Below are 17,985 nucleotides of genomic sequence, written 5' to 3' on the forward strand. Positions count from 1 at the left end.
CATAATGAAACTAGAAACTCTCTTCTATAAATAGAGATCATTCTCTCACAATATTTCCTAATGTCATTTGTACTAAATCATTCACTTGTACTCGCTAAAGGAGAGCTTGAACCTATGTACTTGTGTAAACCCTTCACAATTAATGAGAACTCCTCTACTCCGTGGACATATCCAATCTGGGTGAACCACGTACATCTTGTGTTTGCTTCCTTATCTCTATCCATTTACATACTTATCCACACTAGTGACCAGAGCAATCTAGCGAAGGTCACAAGCTTAATACTTTCTGTTGTACCAAAGTCCTCACTGATTTTGTGCATCAACAGAAAACATACCATATAGAATGAAGATTGTAAACATACATTGTTGAAGCATTTCCCACCCTATTCCCTATCCCTTTTGATCAATCATTCTCTTTCATGGGTATCTTAGTAACATGTAGATTTTAACAATTCGTTACTTCTTCTTTTTTAAGATAATGATGTCGGATCTTTTTCAAACGTAAATAATATATAATTTTATCTTTGTCGAAGGTAGAAAATTATATCTGTTTTCGTATTCTCACTTGTAAATAATTGTGTTAGTTTTTGGTTACCCAAGTTAATTTTCTTTTCTTTTTTTCAACAAGAATCATTTTGAATATGTTAGTAAGGTATTTCATATTACTTATTTGCAATTTTAATACTTGACATTTTTTGTTTTGATGTTGCTGGTGACCATGACAACAACACAAAAATTCAAAATTCAAAAGTTCAAAGTTAAAAGGGAAATTGAATGCATAAACTAGGGCTTTCAATTAATTTCCATAACCTAATGTAGGGATAGGATGGACATCAAATAAGAATTAAAACATTAATTGACAAATAAATTGACTTGGTCTTTTTCCTAAAGTAGATGGATGGCCCTTAATTATAATTTCTAATTTATTTACTATTTACTGGCTCATCAAATTGAGCTTAATTTCCTTTTGATACAATGTATGTACGTGATACTTTTAAGATAGCTAGACCCACCGATGTCGCAGATCCCTCTTTAGGCATGCCTACCACCGATGTCACAGATCCCTCTTTAGGCATGCCTACCAGCGACCCCCTCTTGGAGTATTTTGCTATAATATCCACGTTCTCCTTCATCGATTTCCTTTTCATTTGATGTACGTACATAGTTGATTGATAAGTCGGTGACAAACTTGAGCTTGATCGCTTTTTCTTGATGAAAAATCAGTTTATTAGAATACAAGAATAAACCTGTTTATATATAGTACTAGCTACCAATCACAGCCCATGCTTAGTTAATTATAAGTGAAAACATGATTGGGATATCTCACTAATTATGAATATATTGCTCTATTAATTTGAAGGATCTTTCACTTGTGGACAATCAATTTCAATTTTGCCAATTGAAGTACTGTTTACATTTCTATCAAGGACAATGCGTCAAATCAACAAATTAACAGAAACGGAAGTTTATGTTTTAACAATTTACTTCAAGTAATGGACACATGCATGGACATAATTGCCATTGGCATGTTTGAGCATGTTTAATATTGAACCTGAATACTTTCATTCAGTCATAAAAATAAATTCTGAAGGGTTTTCCATCTACGTTTTCTAGAGGATTTCATGGTAAAACGAGGGGAGTGTTTAGCCCGCTTTGATGATTAATTTAAGATTTTTATTTTTGTTTTTTGTTAAACGATAGATTTGTTAGATTAGAAAATCGACAGGATTTGAACTCACACCGTAGTGTAAAGGAAACACTTCTCTCTCCACCATTACGTTAGAGGGCTACTTGCAATTAATTTAAGAATTAAGGTGAAAAAAGTTCTAAAAGATAGACTTTTGAGAGTATGGACACAGTATATAAAAATAATAATTATTATATGCAGAAATAGTCAAAAGGGTATTGCCCAGAAATATATCAAAAACCTTTAGATCTATGTCTTTGATTTCTTGTTCCATTTTATAAGATAACAGGTGTAACAATGTTATTGTTTGCAGCAATATTCTATAATATCTAGATATGTATATAAATAGGTGAATTTGTCCCAAGATTACTTTTGTTTATAAATTGGCTTCTTTGTCACCAACTTAATTACCACTGACGCCATATCATTATCCTCTACCATTATATAATATACAGTACACTGCATGCATGCTTTTTAAAATGAAAATGTTTGAGCAACTAGAGGGTCCAATTTGATGGCAACTGCTCCCTGCGGACTGCAGTTTAATTTTCTTCCGATTGAATCGGCAGCAACGGCAAGATTAATAAACAATTCCACTAGAATATTGTTCCATCCCCATGCCGCCATGCGAGATATCGACGAGCTATAGATTATGATAACCAGAGCTATATACGTATAAGAAATAATGAAGAGAAGTTTTTATGATCAATGTCCATGCCATCGAGTTAGTTATCACATATAATTATTGACCAAAAATACAAAAAATGTTGACTATTAAGTAGATTCACACGCATATATATCATCTTCTAGGAATTGAAAAACCACAACTTTTGTTTAATTACTGATGTAATTACGGATAAATGGAAGCTGCTTGTAATTAACTAAGATTAACAACTAAGCAAACAGCCTAGGGAATATATAGTGAATTGTATTCTTGATTGCTTGAAGTAGTTAGCGCTTGATTAATGACTGTATAAAGAGATGGAGACATATGTTGGAGTGACACTCACTGTATTGGTAGGGGGCTATACCGCTATATTAAATACAAATAGCCCTATACGCATCTACATTATATCCCACTAGAAACCAAACCAGTGAGAGAGAGAGAGAGAGAGAGAGAGAGAGAGAGAGAGGAGGAGGAGAAGGTTGAAGATGGGCGTTGGAAACTTTGAAGCGCTGCCGCTAGTGGTGGGTGTCCACCAAGCGGCGCCCTATCCCTTTTGTTTTAACTTTTCCGTCGCCCTAATTGCCAAGTGGCCACTGTCCATGGATTTAGGGTTTATATGATATGATACATATCTTTTCTTTCTTCTCTCTTCCTCTCATCAGTCATCTCTACTAGTACTATTATATACCATCCGACTGCTACTACAAGGAAGGGTCAATCTATATATATATATATATATATATATATATATATATATATATATAATATTTTGAAGGGCCCTACGCAGCTATATATATGTATATATATGTTAACAAGGTATATAACATTCAAAGAAAGGAAGAATTGGAATTGGAAGGTCTTTCATCTTTCATTTGAATAATGGCCTTGAAATAATGGGTGAATTAGTGGGTCCCCTCCCCCTCCCCCTCCCTTAAAGAGAGAGAGTTAGAGTGGCGTACAAAAACAAAATGCATATATAATTGTATTGCTGGTGAGTCTTTACATGATATAATGGTTGGTTGCTTCTTTTTTTTTTTTTTTTTGGTAAACTAATGGTTGGTTGCTTGGGGTGGAAGACTAAGGACGACAAAGCCACCAATTCCAATTTGCTGGGCGGCACCTGCTTTGCTCTTTTGCATTTTGCAATATATATATCAAACCAAATACAAACACTATTGTAGCTATGGCCATCCCCTTTTCATTAATCATGATTCCTTTACATGCACTAACAATATACATATTTAAATATAACACATATATCTAACTAATTGCAATTCCTTCCAGCATGTAGAATTTTAGCTAATTCATATATAAATTTGTAAAGTAATTAGTTGATGGTAGAGAGAGTTGTTAGCTAGGGCAGGCAAGGACAAGAATCTAGGGATTGTATGATTGAATCCTTAAAAGCAGCTTATTCATATTGGATGTTTTTTTCTTCTTCTTTCTAAATAACCAAATATATTTGTCCTAAATATTTCTAGGTAATACTTTGTTTAACATTTTAATTACTATGTTCCTGCCTAGCAAAAAGGAAAAAAATTGACCTTTTCCATATTAGAAACTAACCCGAAATTAATAGTAATCTTTCAATTCAAGTTGTGATCACAAAACACACACACACGACACATGGCTAGCCAGGTAAATGGCAATGTTATATTATCCGATAGGAAAAGGAAGAGGCCCACACAGTGACACAGCCACAGTGTGTTGTGTTAACTTGGACAGAAAGGAATAGAAAGGGCCAGAAATTAAAAAATATTAGGTGCTTCATCATCCATCATGCAGTTGGTTGTTTAATTAGTTTGAATGGATATATCATATTATATATATGTATGTACATAATAATGTTAGAGAGACTATATTTATGGATTACATTTGTGTGTCATATGACACAGGTAACCAACATCATTTGCCTCATGGTATGTATACATTAATTTTTACATACACCAATGTAATATAAAAATATGATTTTCTTAAAATCTTTCATTCATATAAACTGAATATTAAAGTATCTTCATCACGAAAAATGAAAAATGAGACAGAAATGATTAATATAGATAAAGAAACCAATTTTAGTGTAATGACTCAGCCCCATGGATTCCCCATGTGCACATGCATGATTTTGTTGGTTTGACGATGACCCTTTGTAATTAAGTAAATATTAATTAATTAATGTCATAGTTAACAACATTTGTGCTCCCCACCTCATTACAGCTCCCTTTATACAAAGTCCGGTTAATTTTATATTTACATGAATTATATGTATATAGATGGTGACAGAATTAAAATCATGGACGACAAAAGCATGCATGCATCAGTTATGACTATTAATTCAAGTTAAGATGGTTCAGTTCGTTCCTGATTAATTCATGAAGTGAAGGGTTCTAATTAATATATATTTCTTGATTATATATTAAACGATGTACACTGTATCATGTACCAAATTAGATGAAGATACTTGAAAGGAGAGAGGAGGATGGAGAGAGAGGGACAGCAGTTGACATGTCATTGCACTCTTATATATAATATACACAATGGCAAAATAATAATAATAATAATTATTCTTATAGAACTATATATATATAACAAAGCAAAGTATGGGAAGTTATTGATATGCTGCCTCCATATCCATATCCGTAGGAGCCAAATTGAACTTTTGGGTCAAACCCTTCCAATTTGATAACAACATACAACATCCAAGTTGAACACTTTTATACACAAACAAAGCATACATGCAATGCAATTATTGATTTTTGTTCTTCTGACAATCTCCAGTTTAAAATAAAATGAACCAATTAAACGAGCTAATGCATAAAAGATCAAGACACTTGTTTTGAATCTTATTGTACATATAATTATATAATTAATTAGCATCTAATCCAATGATATACTGTATGTATATGTGTATATGTGCATGCATGATAATTAAGGAGGTTAATCAAAGTGGCAATGAAAGGCGAATTCAGGTTTCTTTTCTAATTTGCATGACAGTCCAGCAACTTAACAGTGTCGGCAAATTTGACCGTATAATTTGCACAATCTAGGGAAAGTTGTATGTGCCCTTATAATAATAATAATAATAATAATAATAATACATAATACATAATAAAGGGCCTTTGTTTTTCGTACTGTATTATATACAATATTCCTTGGATTGTGGGACTCCAAAAGTTCAAATCATGAATCATCGAAGCAGATCAATTAATTGTTTGCGAGTAACACATCTTTGTTCTGTTTAATAATTCTTATAACAATTATTACATTAATTCTTTCTCCAGTCTGCGTTATTAAAAAATATGAGATGGAGACATTGGAGAAGGCGGCCATAGGTCCAACACTAAATCTTTTGATTGTTTCAGATCTTTTCTTCTCTTGCAATGTATGCAGTGTAGAACGATTGAACGAACAAGCAAAAGAAATTAAATCTAGTCTTATTACAGAAGAAACTACTTTTCGTTTTCAAGGTGATCGATCGACATGAGAACAAGCGCAAATACAACCTCATCCTTGCAAGTTGCAACTAACTGAAAATGAGAGATGAGATTTTTAGTGTACTAGGAACATGGGCCGGTACACCAAGTGTCATAATACAAATTTTCAATCACTTGTATTATGACACTTAATGTACCCAGTCGTGTTCCCGTTACATTGAAAAATTTCTCCTGAAAAACGAAACTTGGCAGGAAAGAAACAAATTAATGACATTCAGCAGACTTAGTGCGAAAATTTTCTTGCATATCATTTGATACCATTTTTTATTTTAAACCTTTTTTTTTTCTTCCATGGTGTTAGTGTGTGACAACTAAAACAGCAAACCTTGATGTCCAATGTCCAACCCTACAATTTTAGGGTAGGAATAAATACAAAGTCAGTGCTCACTCTAGTTCAGTTATAAACTATGGCGTTAACTTCCACAGGTGGTTCAACATTAGTGAATTCCATGGGCTTCAGTTAAAATTATCTTCTCCTGCAATCATGGATAGTCACAAGGTTAGAGCCGAGTCCAGTGCTTACGATTTAACACGCAATTTTACAAGCCAGTAAAAATAATTTTCCATGCGTTAAACATGTTTTAGCTGGGGATTTTTAAGGAACTACTCAAATTCAAGTTATTTTCCATCTTCCTTTCTTCAATTTTACTACTTCCTTCCCAACTGCAAAATAGTAAACAAATAACAAAAAGAAAGATGTTACTATAGTTTTCTTACAATCAAAAGTTTGCCAGAGCGGAGGAGTGGCATACTTCTGCTTTGCATCATGAACATAAAGCAAGCTGAATAGGTCTGTTGTACCGTTGATCTTTTTTGTGACTGTATCACATTCTATCATTGGTGGTGGCCCCTTTGCTGGAGGTGACGTACTAAACTTATGATTCAAATCTAAAGAACCCTGCAATAAACAAGATAAATTAACTAGTAAACGTCTTCGACTCTCAAAAGTACCATAAAAAATACTTATCAAAGATAAGAGCATTACCAACACATTTGACAAGGCACGCAAACAGACATGAAAGAGTAGACATACAACAAATCACGGAAGCAGATAGCTCTGATGAGTAGTGCCTTTTCTCTTCCGTTTCATCTTTTCGACATGTGAAATCAGTTATATTTTAGGTTACTTAGTATGGATCGATCATTTTCTGGAAGAAAAAATTGGGACAGGCCTAAGTGCAGTATGATAGGTATATATTAAGGGGTAGAGGCAAATAGCAGCTTAATAATCTATGAAATCCAAGTATGGATCATATACGACAAATATTAGGGAAATCAACAAGGCAAAAGAGAACTTCTTTTGCTTCACTAGACCTAATTTCTCAATCTCATAATCTCCAAAGAAAGTGACATCGCCAAGCCAACAAAGAATCTCGATTTTCTTGCTCTCAGCTTTAAACCGCCAGTTTTCTAAAAGCTCCCTTATCGATCTAAGAATGAGCATGACCCATAAGAACTCAATTAAGGATCAGAAACACACATAAAGCTGTCTATTCTACACTTGTAGACGCGCCAAGTGACAGAAACTCCCTAATTAGTGATACCTAGATGACAGGTTTATTACGGATGCAAAGTATGAGGAAGAAGCAAGAAACATTTTTCTGAACCTAATACCTCCAAACAACTTGAGCATTTTCATCAAGATAACATAGCAAACATAACCAAATAAACAATCTACCCCACGGGATCTTGCCACTGTAGGAGCAGCTTCTGCCAGGTTCGTAAAAAGCATTGCCTCCTCAAGAGAATGTCTCCTTGTTTTCTTAGGAACTCCACATGTGGGTCCGCCCTTTACCAAACTGTTGGAACTGATGCTCATATCTACTGGTTTAGGAGCTGGCTGTTTAGCATTCTTCGAAACCCACATTTTCCCCTCATACCTGAAGGTTCCGAAGAAAGTTAAGAGCAGAAGGAAATGATAACTAACACATTCTCCATGTTCCACATGAAGCTCATAATTAGCTTTAGAAAACAACTTACTTGGCACGAATAAATTTCTCAGTCCCACTTCTGTCAAAATTTGGTGGCAATTCTTTTTCCCAATAACTGTTTGCCTTTTCATTACCCATGGCTACACAAAAGTACATAGAGAGTTGATTAGCAGGATAATGAATTGAAACACAGTAGTCGGTCAGAAAAAATTAAAAAGACAGAGCAAAAATGTGAATAGTGAACTGATGCTTTCTAACAACTATTTCGGTTAAATTATTTCAGGGAAAAGAAGGAAAAAGATGTCACTGAGATGATAAACAATGCATAAGTATCAGTTACCATAGTCGTGTTCTTACATTCCATAAAAGCAACCTGTTCTGGCAGCCATGTATCCAAAGTTGTAGACCGTACCTATTTCCAAGATCAACCATGCTACGCTATTATTAGAACATAGAGTTGCAATAATATGAAAACGTATGTTACTCAAACAGATTGACAATCAAATAGAATATTACTCAACTTTGAAAAAAGTAGTTCAGTAGACCAGAACACGTAAATAACTCAATGCAGATTTAGGCTTTGCCAATCACCATTGTCATTCAAAACATTTTCGATTACTTAAGAGGTATTAAGTGGCCCCATTATCAATCTTTAACAATTTCAGAAACCAAGAATAATTCTTTAGTCACATGGCTGTTCAATTTCTTCAATGAAGAGTTACAAGACATTTGTTAATGACTTTCATGAGTACCAATCCGTTTGAATTTGAGAAGCCAGGAAAGGAAGGGCGAAAAAAAGTTTACTGGCAAGAACAGCATATGAACTAGGAAATAGAGAAATGATGGGTAGAAAAATAAACCTTTGAAATATGCACTCCAAGACTCCGATGAATTCCTGAGCACTGCATGCAAATAAATATTCCCAGGTTGACACTAGCCCATCGCGGGGCTCTGAAAGAAATACATTGCAGCACGAAGATAACGTTAATATGGACATCAAATTGCCACAATCAAGACCATCACTAAGAAGTATAGCCAAGAATAGCACGTGAGACAGTAGTAAAAATATACTAGACAAAAGAAAAGAGAGGGATGCGAAATGCGTACTTGCTCCGGCAATCAGCACATTCCCTGTTTTGTGGCAGCTTAAGAAGGCCTTCTAAAACCTGGAGGCACAAGCAACAACGTGCAACACAACACAGAAACAATAAATGGGGATTGTAAGTGTAGCACGAGAATGTGCAAGGACAAGAAAACGACTGAAAATGAAGGATACCTTGAGGTGTTTGGCGTTGAGGTCCTTGGAAACGGAGGCCTTGTTGTTCATTGTTGCTAGTGTGAATGTGTATGCTTGTGCGCCTACCTTCGCTAGTTTGTTGGTTTGGATGATACGGGACCGGAAACAACCACACAACAACACATACACAGCAGCAGCAGCAGCAACAACAGAGGCAAGGCGTTAAGACTTGAGAGGGAAGGAAGGCAAGGCCCAAGGCCACGGAGAGGGATGAGAGAGAGGCCGGAATGAAGGTAGAGGCTCAACTAATTCCAAGGAAAAACGGTTGGCATTCCTCAAAACATGCCTACAATCATTTTCCATTTTCATTCTTTTCTATTCTGTTCTATTCTATTTCTGTCTTCTTTTTTCTTTTTCCTTTTTCTTAAAAAAAAAAAACAACTTTTTGACTCTCACAAGCCAGCCTCATTCTCTCTCTCTCTCTCTCTCTCTCTCTCACAGTACTCGCAAAAATGCAAAACATTCATTCAAGCGCAAACTGCAATTGAAAAACTGCAAAATTATAATCAAAGCGCATATCATAAATTCTGGAAGAAATAAATTGGACATCATCACCATGTATGTATAAGCAACCATTTCAATTTCACATTAAAAACCAGCAAAAATTACATAATATTATTAATAATAAGTATAATAATAATAATCTGATAAATCCTCCAGCATAAATAAAACACTAGCAATTAGCAACTGAATTAACCACAAAAGAGTTTTCATTAGGTGGAATTTCGAATCCTATTATTTGGGGTTGAGGACAATCTCTTGGGGAGTCTTGGCCACGATGGACAGCGCGTGGAGCCCGGACTGGAGCTCGTCGGCCAAGGCATCGTAGACCATGCGGTGTCGTTTCACCAGGCTCTGCCCCTCGAACTTTGGGGACACGACCTTGATGTTGAAGTGAGTTTCGCCATTGCCATTGGCCTTCTCTCTCATGGCGGCGTGGCCGGCGTGCTGATGCGACACGTCTTCAATCTCCAAAACGCTCGCTTCCAACGCCCTCTGCAATTTCGTCCTCATTCTGCTTGCTCGTGTCAGCTGCGACACCACCATCGCTGCTCCTCTCGAACCCATCTCTCTTTCTCCACACTCCAGCACCATCACACTCAGACTCGGTCACATTCATATATTAATTATTTTCTTCGCTTTTTTCATTAAAAAAAAGGGAAACAACGAATTGAAAAAGAAACAATTGGATGCGGTGAAGGTGGATCGAACACCTGACCTTCAGATCTTCAGTCTGACGCTCTCCCAACTGAGCTATCCCCGCAACCGATGACACTTCACACTATTTAGGAAATATTAAATATACATGCACGGACCATTCGCATTTCAAATCAACAGAATACACATTCAAAGGCGTGATTATTAATTAATTAGAATTTGATAAACATTTATTAATATGGTATATCTATACATGGTGATGGTGGTGTCCATTGTTTAATTGTAATATTTGACAACATATACGCCAAATCCAAAAGCTACAATCACAGCAACTGCCGCTAGAAGCTTCACTGTAACATTTTTTCCCACTTTCAATCGTCTAGAAACTAACATCCTTTGGCCCTTAAATTCGCAGCTTGTTGGTTTATTAGCATCATAATCACCAGCATTGACTGCTACAGGCATTGTCACTGTAAGGACTCCTGTACTGTGAAGCTTAGCGTGAATGTCATTTGGATTGCACTTGTCTGAAAGTTTGATTTCTTTGTGGAAGCGCCTCCATGTGTTTCCATTACTTTCCTTCAAAGGACGTTCTCCATGGATTATAACGAATCCCTTATGAATTTGAACCTTCAGGTGTTCCTTTCTAAAACCTGATCGACATCGATCAGTACAATAAGTACAATAATTAGTTAACAAAAATAATTAAACAATATCAAATGATCATTCAAATCAACATATATGCATTAATTCTTTATCTAATATACATACATATATATATATATATATGCATACAAGTACGCGGGAAGACCATTTGTTTATGTTTAGAAGAAAAGAATAATTGTGTGAGCATATGTGCATGATTTCAGGCAGTTGGCGGGGGGAAATGCAATGGAATTAATGTAAGGGCTCCATCCTTCCAACATAATTAAGGAAAAAAAGATAATACAAAGTGATTACCGCGAAGATGGAGCTCAATCTCGTCTGTGACCTTGCAGAAGGGTTCAAAGTCTTTGTAAATGCGTAGGGACTCAGCTGTGACCTTGTTTTCCATGAAAAATTTATCTTCTTTGATCTTTAGACAGACTCTAGCAAGACAAAGAAGTGATTATATCTATATATGTTACAGAGATATTATTGAAATTGATTGATGAAGATGTAGGCATGTCTGTGCCTCTATTTATACTAGTTATTTTATGCATGGCAATTGGCAAGGGATGAACCAACACAAAGGCACAAAGCTAGCTGACCGGTTAAGGTAATCTCTGAGCTAGCAAGCTAGAGGTTTCTTTTGGTTTTCCTTTTAATCGAAAGAGAGTCATTCTTTTTTTATTTCCTAGGGTTTCTGCCTTCTCGATTGCTTCTGAACCTTCTTTATTTTAAGAACAATATTATGTAGTGTGGAAATGTTTCCTCATATCGGGTACATCCATCAATTGTGCATGTTGTGATGTTCACTCCTCGCTTGCAAGGGTTATGAGAATACCCTTTTTTTTTTCTTTTTTTTAAGAGAAATAATTACGTACCATCTTCTTTGATGTAATGTTATATTATTAAACAACAATTCACAATGTAAGAAATCATGAGAAAGAAAAGTATACAAACAAATTCCCTTGTGGCATGTGGCACATTTACCACCATATATTCCTAACCTAAAGTTTCCGTAGGACGTAACAAATAACGACTTATAGTCTGCTCTTGTTTTGCTCTCTTTAATTTGATTATCAACTCTTATAGTCTTGTAATGTGTTAATTTGTCCTTTAATGGTACATTATCACATTTTCTTCTAGTTTTTCTCTTTTACTCAAGTTGACAAAAATAACATTAAGCTGGATAAAATTTGGAGAAAGGTGATCAACCTACGGCCATCTATATGCAAGCAGTAAAAGAAATCTCTGATGACATATATCCATGGAATTGTAGTTTTTTTTGGTGGGTCAAATCCTCTTTTGACGAACATAAATTATTCATAGAATTTGGAAGATTTAGCTGCCTTAAATTTGAAGGAAAGCGTGAAGAAAATATTTTTTTTTTCTTGAGTAATGGTAGAGAAATTAAATTTATAAGTTATTTCATATCATTTAATTTACAAAATTTAATCTTCAAATTTAATCTCTTTAACATAACTCTTTTCCAATCGTGATAGTAGCTATTTCCTGGCGCCATGCAAAACGTTGCTTGTTATTGGATTTAGCAACAAACCACCGTGTTTGCCTGCAGTGCCGGATAAGGATTGTCTGCCCTCCCACTTCCGGTGCCTTCTCGTGCTCTTCTGTTTGTGTGGTCACGGTTAAGTCACGCCAATATTTTATATTACTATTCATTTTTGTCTTATTATTTCTATAAAAAAAATAATATAAAATATTGACGTGACTTAACAATGACCACATAAAATAAAAAAGTACTGGAGAGCATCGAAAATGAAAAGGCAGACAATCCTTGTCCTGCAGTGCCCCACCATTTTATTGCAATTTTCAAAGAGAGGAATTGATGCTGGGTTTTCCAAAGACGTTGGCAACTAGGTTTGAGTTGCACGCGCTTTCATTAGGATTTTTATTTTTATTTTTTCTTGTATTTATTATTAAATAATTTTTTATTAAAATTTAGAATTTTAAAGTGTTTTTTATTAATTTTTTTTATTTTTTATACATTAATCATTAGATGGAAAAAATCTAAAGCCCATGTAGGATTAAAAGAGAAAAGGGAAAAACCATTTAAATAGGATGAAAAATCAGGAATTGAATTAGAAAAAAAAAAAATAGTGCTGTATTTGGACAATGAGTCCGCTCCTGGTCATCTACCTCCGTCGTGTTGCTCGTGTACTCCTATATCGGCGGCGCGCGCACTCGCCTAAACGCCATATTTCATCCACCCATTCAACTTTCCACTACAAAATCTCTCTCTCTCTCTCTCTCTCTCTCTCTTGTTTCTCTCTCTAAAATGTAAAATGTAAAATGTAAAAGGTAAAATGTAAAAACTCCCTCCCCCTTCAGCCTTGAGTTTCAGGTCTCCCTTGTTTCGTCCTCCATATAAATCGCCTTGCCCGCCCTCTCTGTCAAATCTCTCTTTTCTCAAGCCTAGCGACATGTCGTCCTCGGGCGGCCACTCCGGCAGTGTTGGCGGTCCGATCGCCCCTCAGCTTTACTTTTGCCACGAGTGCGACCGTACAGTTTCCCTCACCCCCTCACCTACCTCCGATCTCGTTTGCCCTCTTTGCAGCGGCGGCTTCCTCGAAGAGATGGAAACCCCTAACCCTAGCCCTTTCCCCCCCAATCCTTTCTTCTCTTTCCCCTCCTCCGACGCTCCTCCCTTTGCCTCCAGCGGATTTCCCCTCCTCTTCTCCTCCTCCGCCCCCGGCCCCGCTCCCGGCCCTGCCAATATAGCCGACGATCTCTCCGCCCTCTTCGGTGGCGCACCCCAACGCTCCTCACCCTTTCACGACCCCGACGCTTTCAACCCCTTCGTCTTCCTCCAGAATTACTTGCAAACCCTAAGGGCAAATGGTGCCAATGTCCAGTTCGTGATCGATAGCACCCCCGGCGGCGGCGGGGACCCATCAGGCTTTCGTGCTCCCACCAATCTTAATCTCGGCGATTACTTCTTCGGCCCGGGCCTCGAGCAATTGATCCAACAATTAGCCGAGAACGATCCAAACAGGTACGGCACGCCACCCGCCTCAAAATCGGCGATCGAAGCCTTGCTGGTTGTGAAAATCTCAGAGGAGTTGTTGGCTTCGGATTCATCGCAGTGTGCTGTGTGTAAGGACTCATTCGAGCTCGGTGAGGAGGCCAAACAGATGCCCTGTAAGCACATATACCACTCGGATTGTATTCTGCCTTGGCTGGAATTGCACAACACATGTCCCGTCTGTCGCCACGAGCTGCCCACCGATGATTCTGAATACGAGCAGAGGATTCGTGGGGAATCTGGAAATGGCAATCAAACTAGTCAATCTGGGGCTCCTGGTGGAGCCAATATTTCTGTGGGCGGCGGTGGGAGTAGTAGTGGGTTTGGGTTTGGAATTGGCGCGCCATCTCCAGACAATCAGAGTCCGAGTCCCCGAACTGTGGAGCGGAGGTTTACCATCTCCCTGCCGCGCTTTTTCAGGCAATTGGGTGGTACGGCCGAGACTAGCAATACTGGGAGTGGAAACAATGAGGAGTCGAACTCAGGGAATAGGGGAAGGCATAACTCTGGATCAGAGGAGCCTAGGCAAGAAGATCTTGATTGAGCACAATTGGTATTGCACTTGTTACCTTACACATTCATATATGTTTGTCTTCCATTTGGTTTATTCTGACCTAACAAGCTTGAATGTGCCTGTCAAACTCTGCCATTTATATCTTGACAAACAGGGACTATTAGCTCCTTTTATTTTTGCGTCACTAGTTTAACTCATATGGACATGCACGAACTATTTCATAAAATTGTGCTTCATGTAAAGTCATGTACATTTGAAGTCTTTGTTTGATAATTACTTATTCGTAAGCCTTCTATGTGGCAAACTTGCAACTACATTGTACCTTAGACATTGCTTTGCATGAGTTATTTGTAGCTAATCATTCACACACGAATATGAGGGTCGGGTCCTATAGTGTTAGGTAAAAGGAAGAAAACATGCAACCAGTGAAAAATGCTAGAAAGTACATATTTAAACACTGACAAGGGTATGACTTTCCCATTTGTGGTTGATCTAACATGACATAAAAGTTGAACGCTTACTCTGTATTAAAAAGATATCTTCCATGTAACAGTCCTGGTAGACCTCCATTCATTTCAATCAAGCCTCAACAATCTTATAAATCTCCTTCTTTGAACTAGTTAAAGTCAATAATGCATACATGAAGAACTTTGGAAATATACAGATGTGAATTGTGGATGCATATCTAATAATGCTAAACCATAGTGTACAACACACATAAATGCCGCTGCAATAGTTGATACTCATAATTATTGGTTTTTTTGGTATGTATCATGTATACCATATTGTGATATGGGTGATATCACCCGTATGTCATCAGATGGTTGTAGAAGGTGTCTTTAACGACTTCTCTAGGATAATGTTTGATATCCTAGACGTTATGATATTTGTTATAGGTGAGAGATTTAAGAGGTGCATAAGCACCAATGCCACGACATACTAGGTTTTATTATCTGTAGTGGCTAAAATCACCATCTTCAGTGTTCTAGGTTCATGTTGTCTAACCCTTGGAATAAACATACTCTTTCTAGGAGTGAACCTTACGTTCTCTTTTTGTGTGTTACTCTGATCACCATCCCAATCATGTATGATTATGGATGTATAACAGTGACCCTATTCTCTAGATTTGAGAATATGTGGCTTATATTTATTTCACAAGATCAAGTTGTTCCGGAGTTTTCCCCTTTTTATGTATCCAGCTTTTGAAGGTTACTCTCAAAAAGTGGAGAAGAGATGGGGTTGGATGTAAAGGTGGGTCGGAGTGCTTTTATAAATTCTTTGTGGTAATTTGACTATAAGCTAGTGGGAAAGTAATTATTCTGCTCATATTCCACTTCCTAAATGTGGAAGTTATGAGAGACAAATTCTAAGCAGTAAGTGTATTGGGGAAGTAGTTATTCTGCTTATATTCCAATTTTCTACATATGACGGTTATGACTAGCGGATTTCAGATTAGTCGGACTCTTGACTCATTTGATACATTAGATCTTTCATAGGAGCTTACTTTTTGCATTTTTAGTTAAATTGTAATACTCATAATTCTCTTTTTTTTTTCTTTTTTTTTCTTTTTTTTTAATTTTCTGTCCAAATCACCCGAAGTTGTGTGCTGATGACATTTTTATGTGGTGTTCCATCCATTCAAAAGAGTTAGACCATACAAAAATCTAGGCTGTTGTGTTTGTATCCGTATTGGATGGTATGAATATTTCCATCCATTTAAATCTAGATTTTAATGTTTATTTTTCTTTTCCATTCAAATTAGGTTGTCTTGTTTGTATCAGTATTGGATAGTATGAGTATTTCTGTATGACTAAGTTTTCTAAGCCAATCCATACATGAACGAGGTTCTTTTGTTTTAGTATACTGAAACTTGAGGAAATCAAGTGCATGTTTTACTATATTTCTAGCCAGTTATGTGCATGATTCGTTTAGTTTATGAAAGTCTTTAACATAGCTCTATGTTCCAAGTTGTAAGACCTTTTGGGATTGTTTGGTGTCTAGGATTGAATTGGAATGGATAACTCATAAAATTCAAGGTATATTGAAGGTAGTGGTGTATGATTTTTCATTTTTAGGGGATTAGAAGTGGAAGATTAGACATGAAGGAAACTTGACCCTTCTCGTCCTATCATTTGGGGGGATTGGATTGTTCTTCTACTTTTTGGTTGGACACAATTTTTCAGTATCTGCCTTCAAAATATATTGAATATAGTGAAATATTTAATCCTAGACACCGAACGAATCCTTTGTGCTTTTTTTTTTCTTTCCAGTTTGCTATGTGGCATTGTGTGTAATTACGAATATTATGTGCTCTCCTCACCCCCCCCCCCCCCAGCTTCCTCCTCTCTCTCTCTCTCTGATTTTATAATTGTATTAAGTTTTTAATTAAATGGTTGCTTTGTCTCTTTTTGGTAGGTACAGTTAGCAGATATGCAACCAATTGTTGAACAAAGAGAGAGGAGGGCTTACACATTAACAGTTAGTGACAGTTGTTTTTCTCTAAATATTGTCCCGATAATCATAGGTAAATGTCCATCGTTATATTTCGTTGTTGCGAATTCTTTTGTAGATTCATCATCAAATTTATGAGAATTTTATGTGCATGATCTGTGTTGTCGATTGTGGTGTAATTTTTTTTGATTTGGGTACCATGGTAATGTTGGGGATATGTCTGTAATGATGCCTTGCCTTTCTTTCTTCATTGGGTTATATTGTAGTTGAGCTTTGAAATGGTTTTTATATTGTTATCTATATATTTATTATTGTGATGCCCAACCCACCCCCGCCCAAATTGTGATTAGGTGTCCTAACCACATAGTTTAAGGCCGTAATCGTAAATCCGAGTAGTGGTGATGAACTTGACTGCCAATGCCAATATGCGTTGAGTAGAAATGGAGATTGGTATTGCCATGGTGTGGCCAAAGCAAGCTTCAAGTTAAATTGAAGGAGGAATTTTCGACCGTGTTTATCGGATGGTTGATCCTCAAGAGTTTAATAGCCAAAAGTCACATTGTGTATGATATTCAAAAGTTCACATTGGATTGGGGGGTGGTTGGTGGGCCGATGATGGCAACTCCAACACATGCATTTGTCTGCCCGCCTCAAAATCAAAATCAGTATAAACATCAATTTGAATATTAAACGTGGAAGAAAGGAAAGTAAAGTCTAATTGGAGGAGTATTTGTTGAATTCATCTATATATCATCTATCTAGCTTTCCTTTTTCCTCACCCACTCCCTCTCTAACTCTAAACTCAAAAGAGGAGTAGAAAATAATTGTTACCAAACCAAAGGTAAAGAGCTTTACCAAAAAAAAAATCATTTTTTGAATTGAATTTTCGCAAGAATAATCCATGAGTTGAGACTTACAAAATTAACGGTTTGGATTGTTAAAGTTCAATGTGAAGTGGACTCCACACCTAATTTATTATTTTAAAAAAAAAAAGTGCTATACACAATTTTTTGAGATGCAATGGAGTAGTGTGTAACGTGTATGGCACATGTATAAATGAATGATTAAATCAAATAGTTCAACAGTGTCCCTCTTTTTCCC

At 36.5% G+C, this 17,985-nt stretch overlaps 4 protein-coding genes and 1 non-coding gene across 7 annotated transcripts; 1 reads left to right on the plus strand and 4 right to left on the minus strand.

Annotated features, from left to right (window-relative positions):
- Positions 1-5,825: 5,825 nt before the first annotated feature.
- On the minus strand, positions 5,826-9,286 carry LOC126626073 (probable ADP-ribosylation factor GTPase-activating protein AGD15). 2 transcript variants are annotated; one of them, XR_007624569.1, is made up of 9 exons: positions 9,053-9,286; positions 8,884-8,942; positions 8,637-8,727; positions 8,134-8,188; positions 7,826-7,916; positions 7,524-7,725; positions 6,563-6,743; positions 6,234-6,321; positions 5,826-5,878 (listed from the first exon to the last, which is right to left on the minus strand). XR_007624569.1 is itself a non-coding variant. In XM_050295266.1 (8 exons), coding segments are annotated over exons 1-8 (732 nt in total). In that variant the 5' UTR covers positions 9,104-9,286; the 3' UTR covers positions 6,081-6,319. The 2 variants fall into 2 exon arrangements, 1 of the variants encoding a protein (XP_050151223.1); XM_050295266.1 differs by lacking the exon at positions 5,826-5,878 and having other exon boundaries at positions 6,081-6,321.
- A 346-nt stretch (positions 9,287-9,632) lies between these two features.
- Positions 9,633-10,247, minus strand: LOC126626075 (sufE-like protein 1, chloroplastic/mitochondrial). The gene has a single exon (XM_050295268.1). The coding sequence runs from the start codon at positions 10,166-10,168 to the stop codon at positions 9,809-9,811; it is 360 nt and encodes a 119-aa protein (XP_050151225.1). The 5' UTR covers positions 10,169-10,247; the 3' UTR covers positions 9,633-9,808.
- A 17-nt stretch (positions 10,248-10,264) lies between these two features.
- On the minus strand, positions 10,265-10,337 carry TRNAF-GAA (transfer RNA phenylalanine (anticodon GAA)). Its single transcript has one exon. It is a non-coding gene; the product is annotated as a tRNA-Phe (tRNA).
- A 95-nt stretch (positions 10,338-10,432) lies between these two features.
- LOC126626074 (uncharacterized) lies at positions 10,433-11,365 on the minus strand. The gene is made up of 2 exons (XM_050295267.1): positions 11,192-11,365; positions 10,433-10,884 (listed from the first exon to the last, which is right to left on the minus strand). Exons 1-2 carry the CDS (start codon positions 11,283-11,285, stop codon positions 10,508-10,510), a joined length of 471 nt encoding a protein of 156 aa, XP_050151224.1. The 5' UTR covers positions 11,286-11,365; the 3' UTR covers positions 10,433-10,507.
- Positions 11,366-13,129: 1,764 nt separating this feature from the next.
- Positions 13,130-17,036, plus strand: LOC126626077 (E3 ubiquitin-protein ligase RING1-like). 2 transcript variants are annotated; one of them, XM_050295273.1, is made up of 2 exons: positions 13,130-14,472; positions 16,855-17,036. In XM_050295273.1, exon 1 carries the CDS (start codon positions 13,318-13,320, stop codon positions 14,461-14,463), a length of 1,146 nt encoding a protein of 381 aa, XP_050151230.1. In that variant the 5' UTR covers positions 13,130-13,317; the 3' UTR covers positions 14,464-14,472; positions 16,855-17,036. The 2 variants fall into 2 exon arrangements, with proteins under 2 accessions (XP_050151230.1, XP_050151229.1); XM_050295272.1 differs by having other exon boundaries at positions 13,133-14,472; positions 16,849-17,036.
- The last annotated feature ends 949 nt before the right edge of the window (positions 17,037-17,985 follow it).

Source organism: Malus sylvestris, chromosome 6, assembly GCF_916048215.2.
Source record: "Malus sylvestris chromosome 6, drMalSylv7.2, whole genome shotgun sequence".
NCBI lineage: Eukaryota > Viridiplantae > Streptophyta > Magnoliopsida > Rosales > Rosaceae > Malus > Malus sylvestris.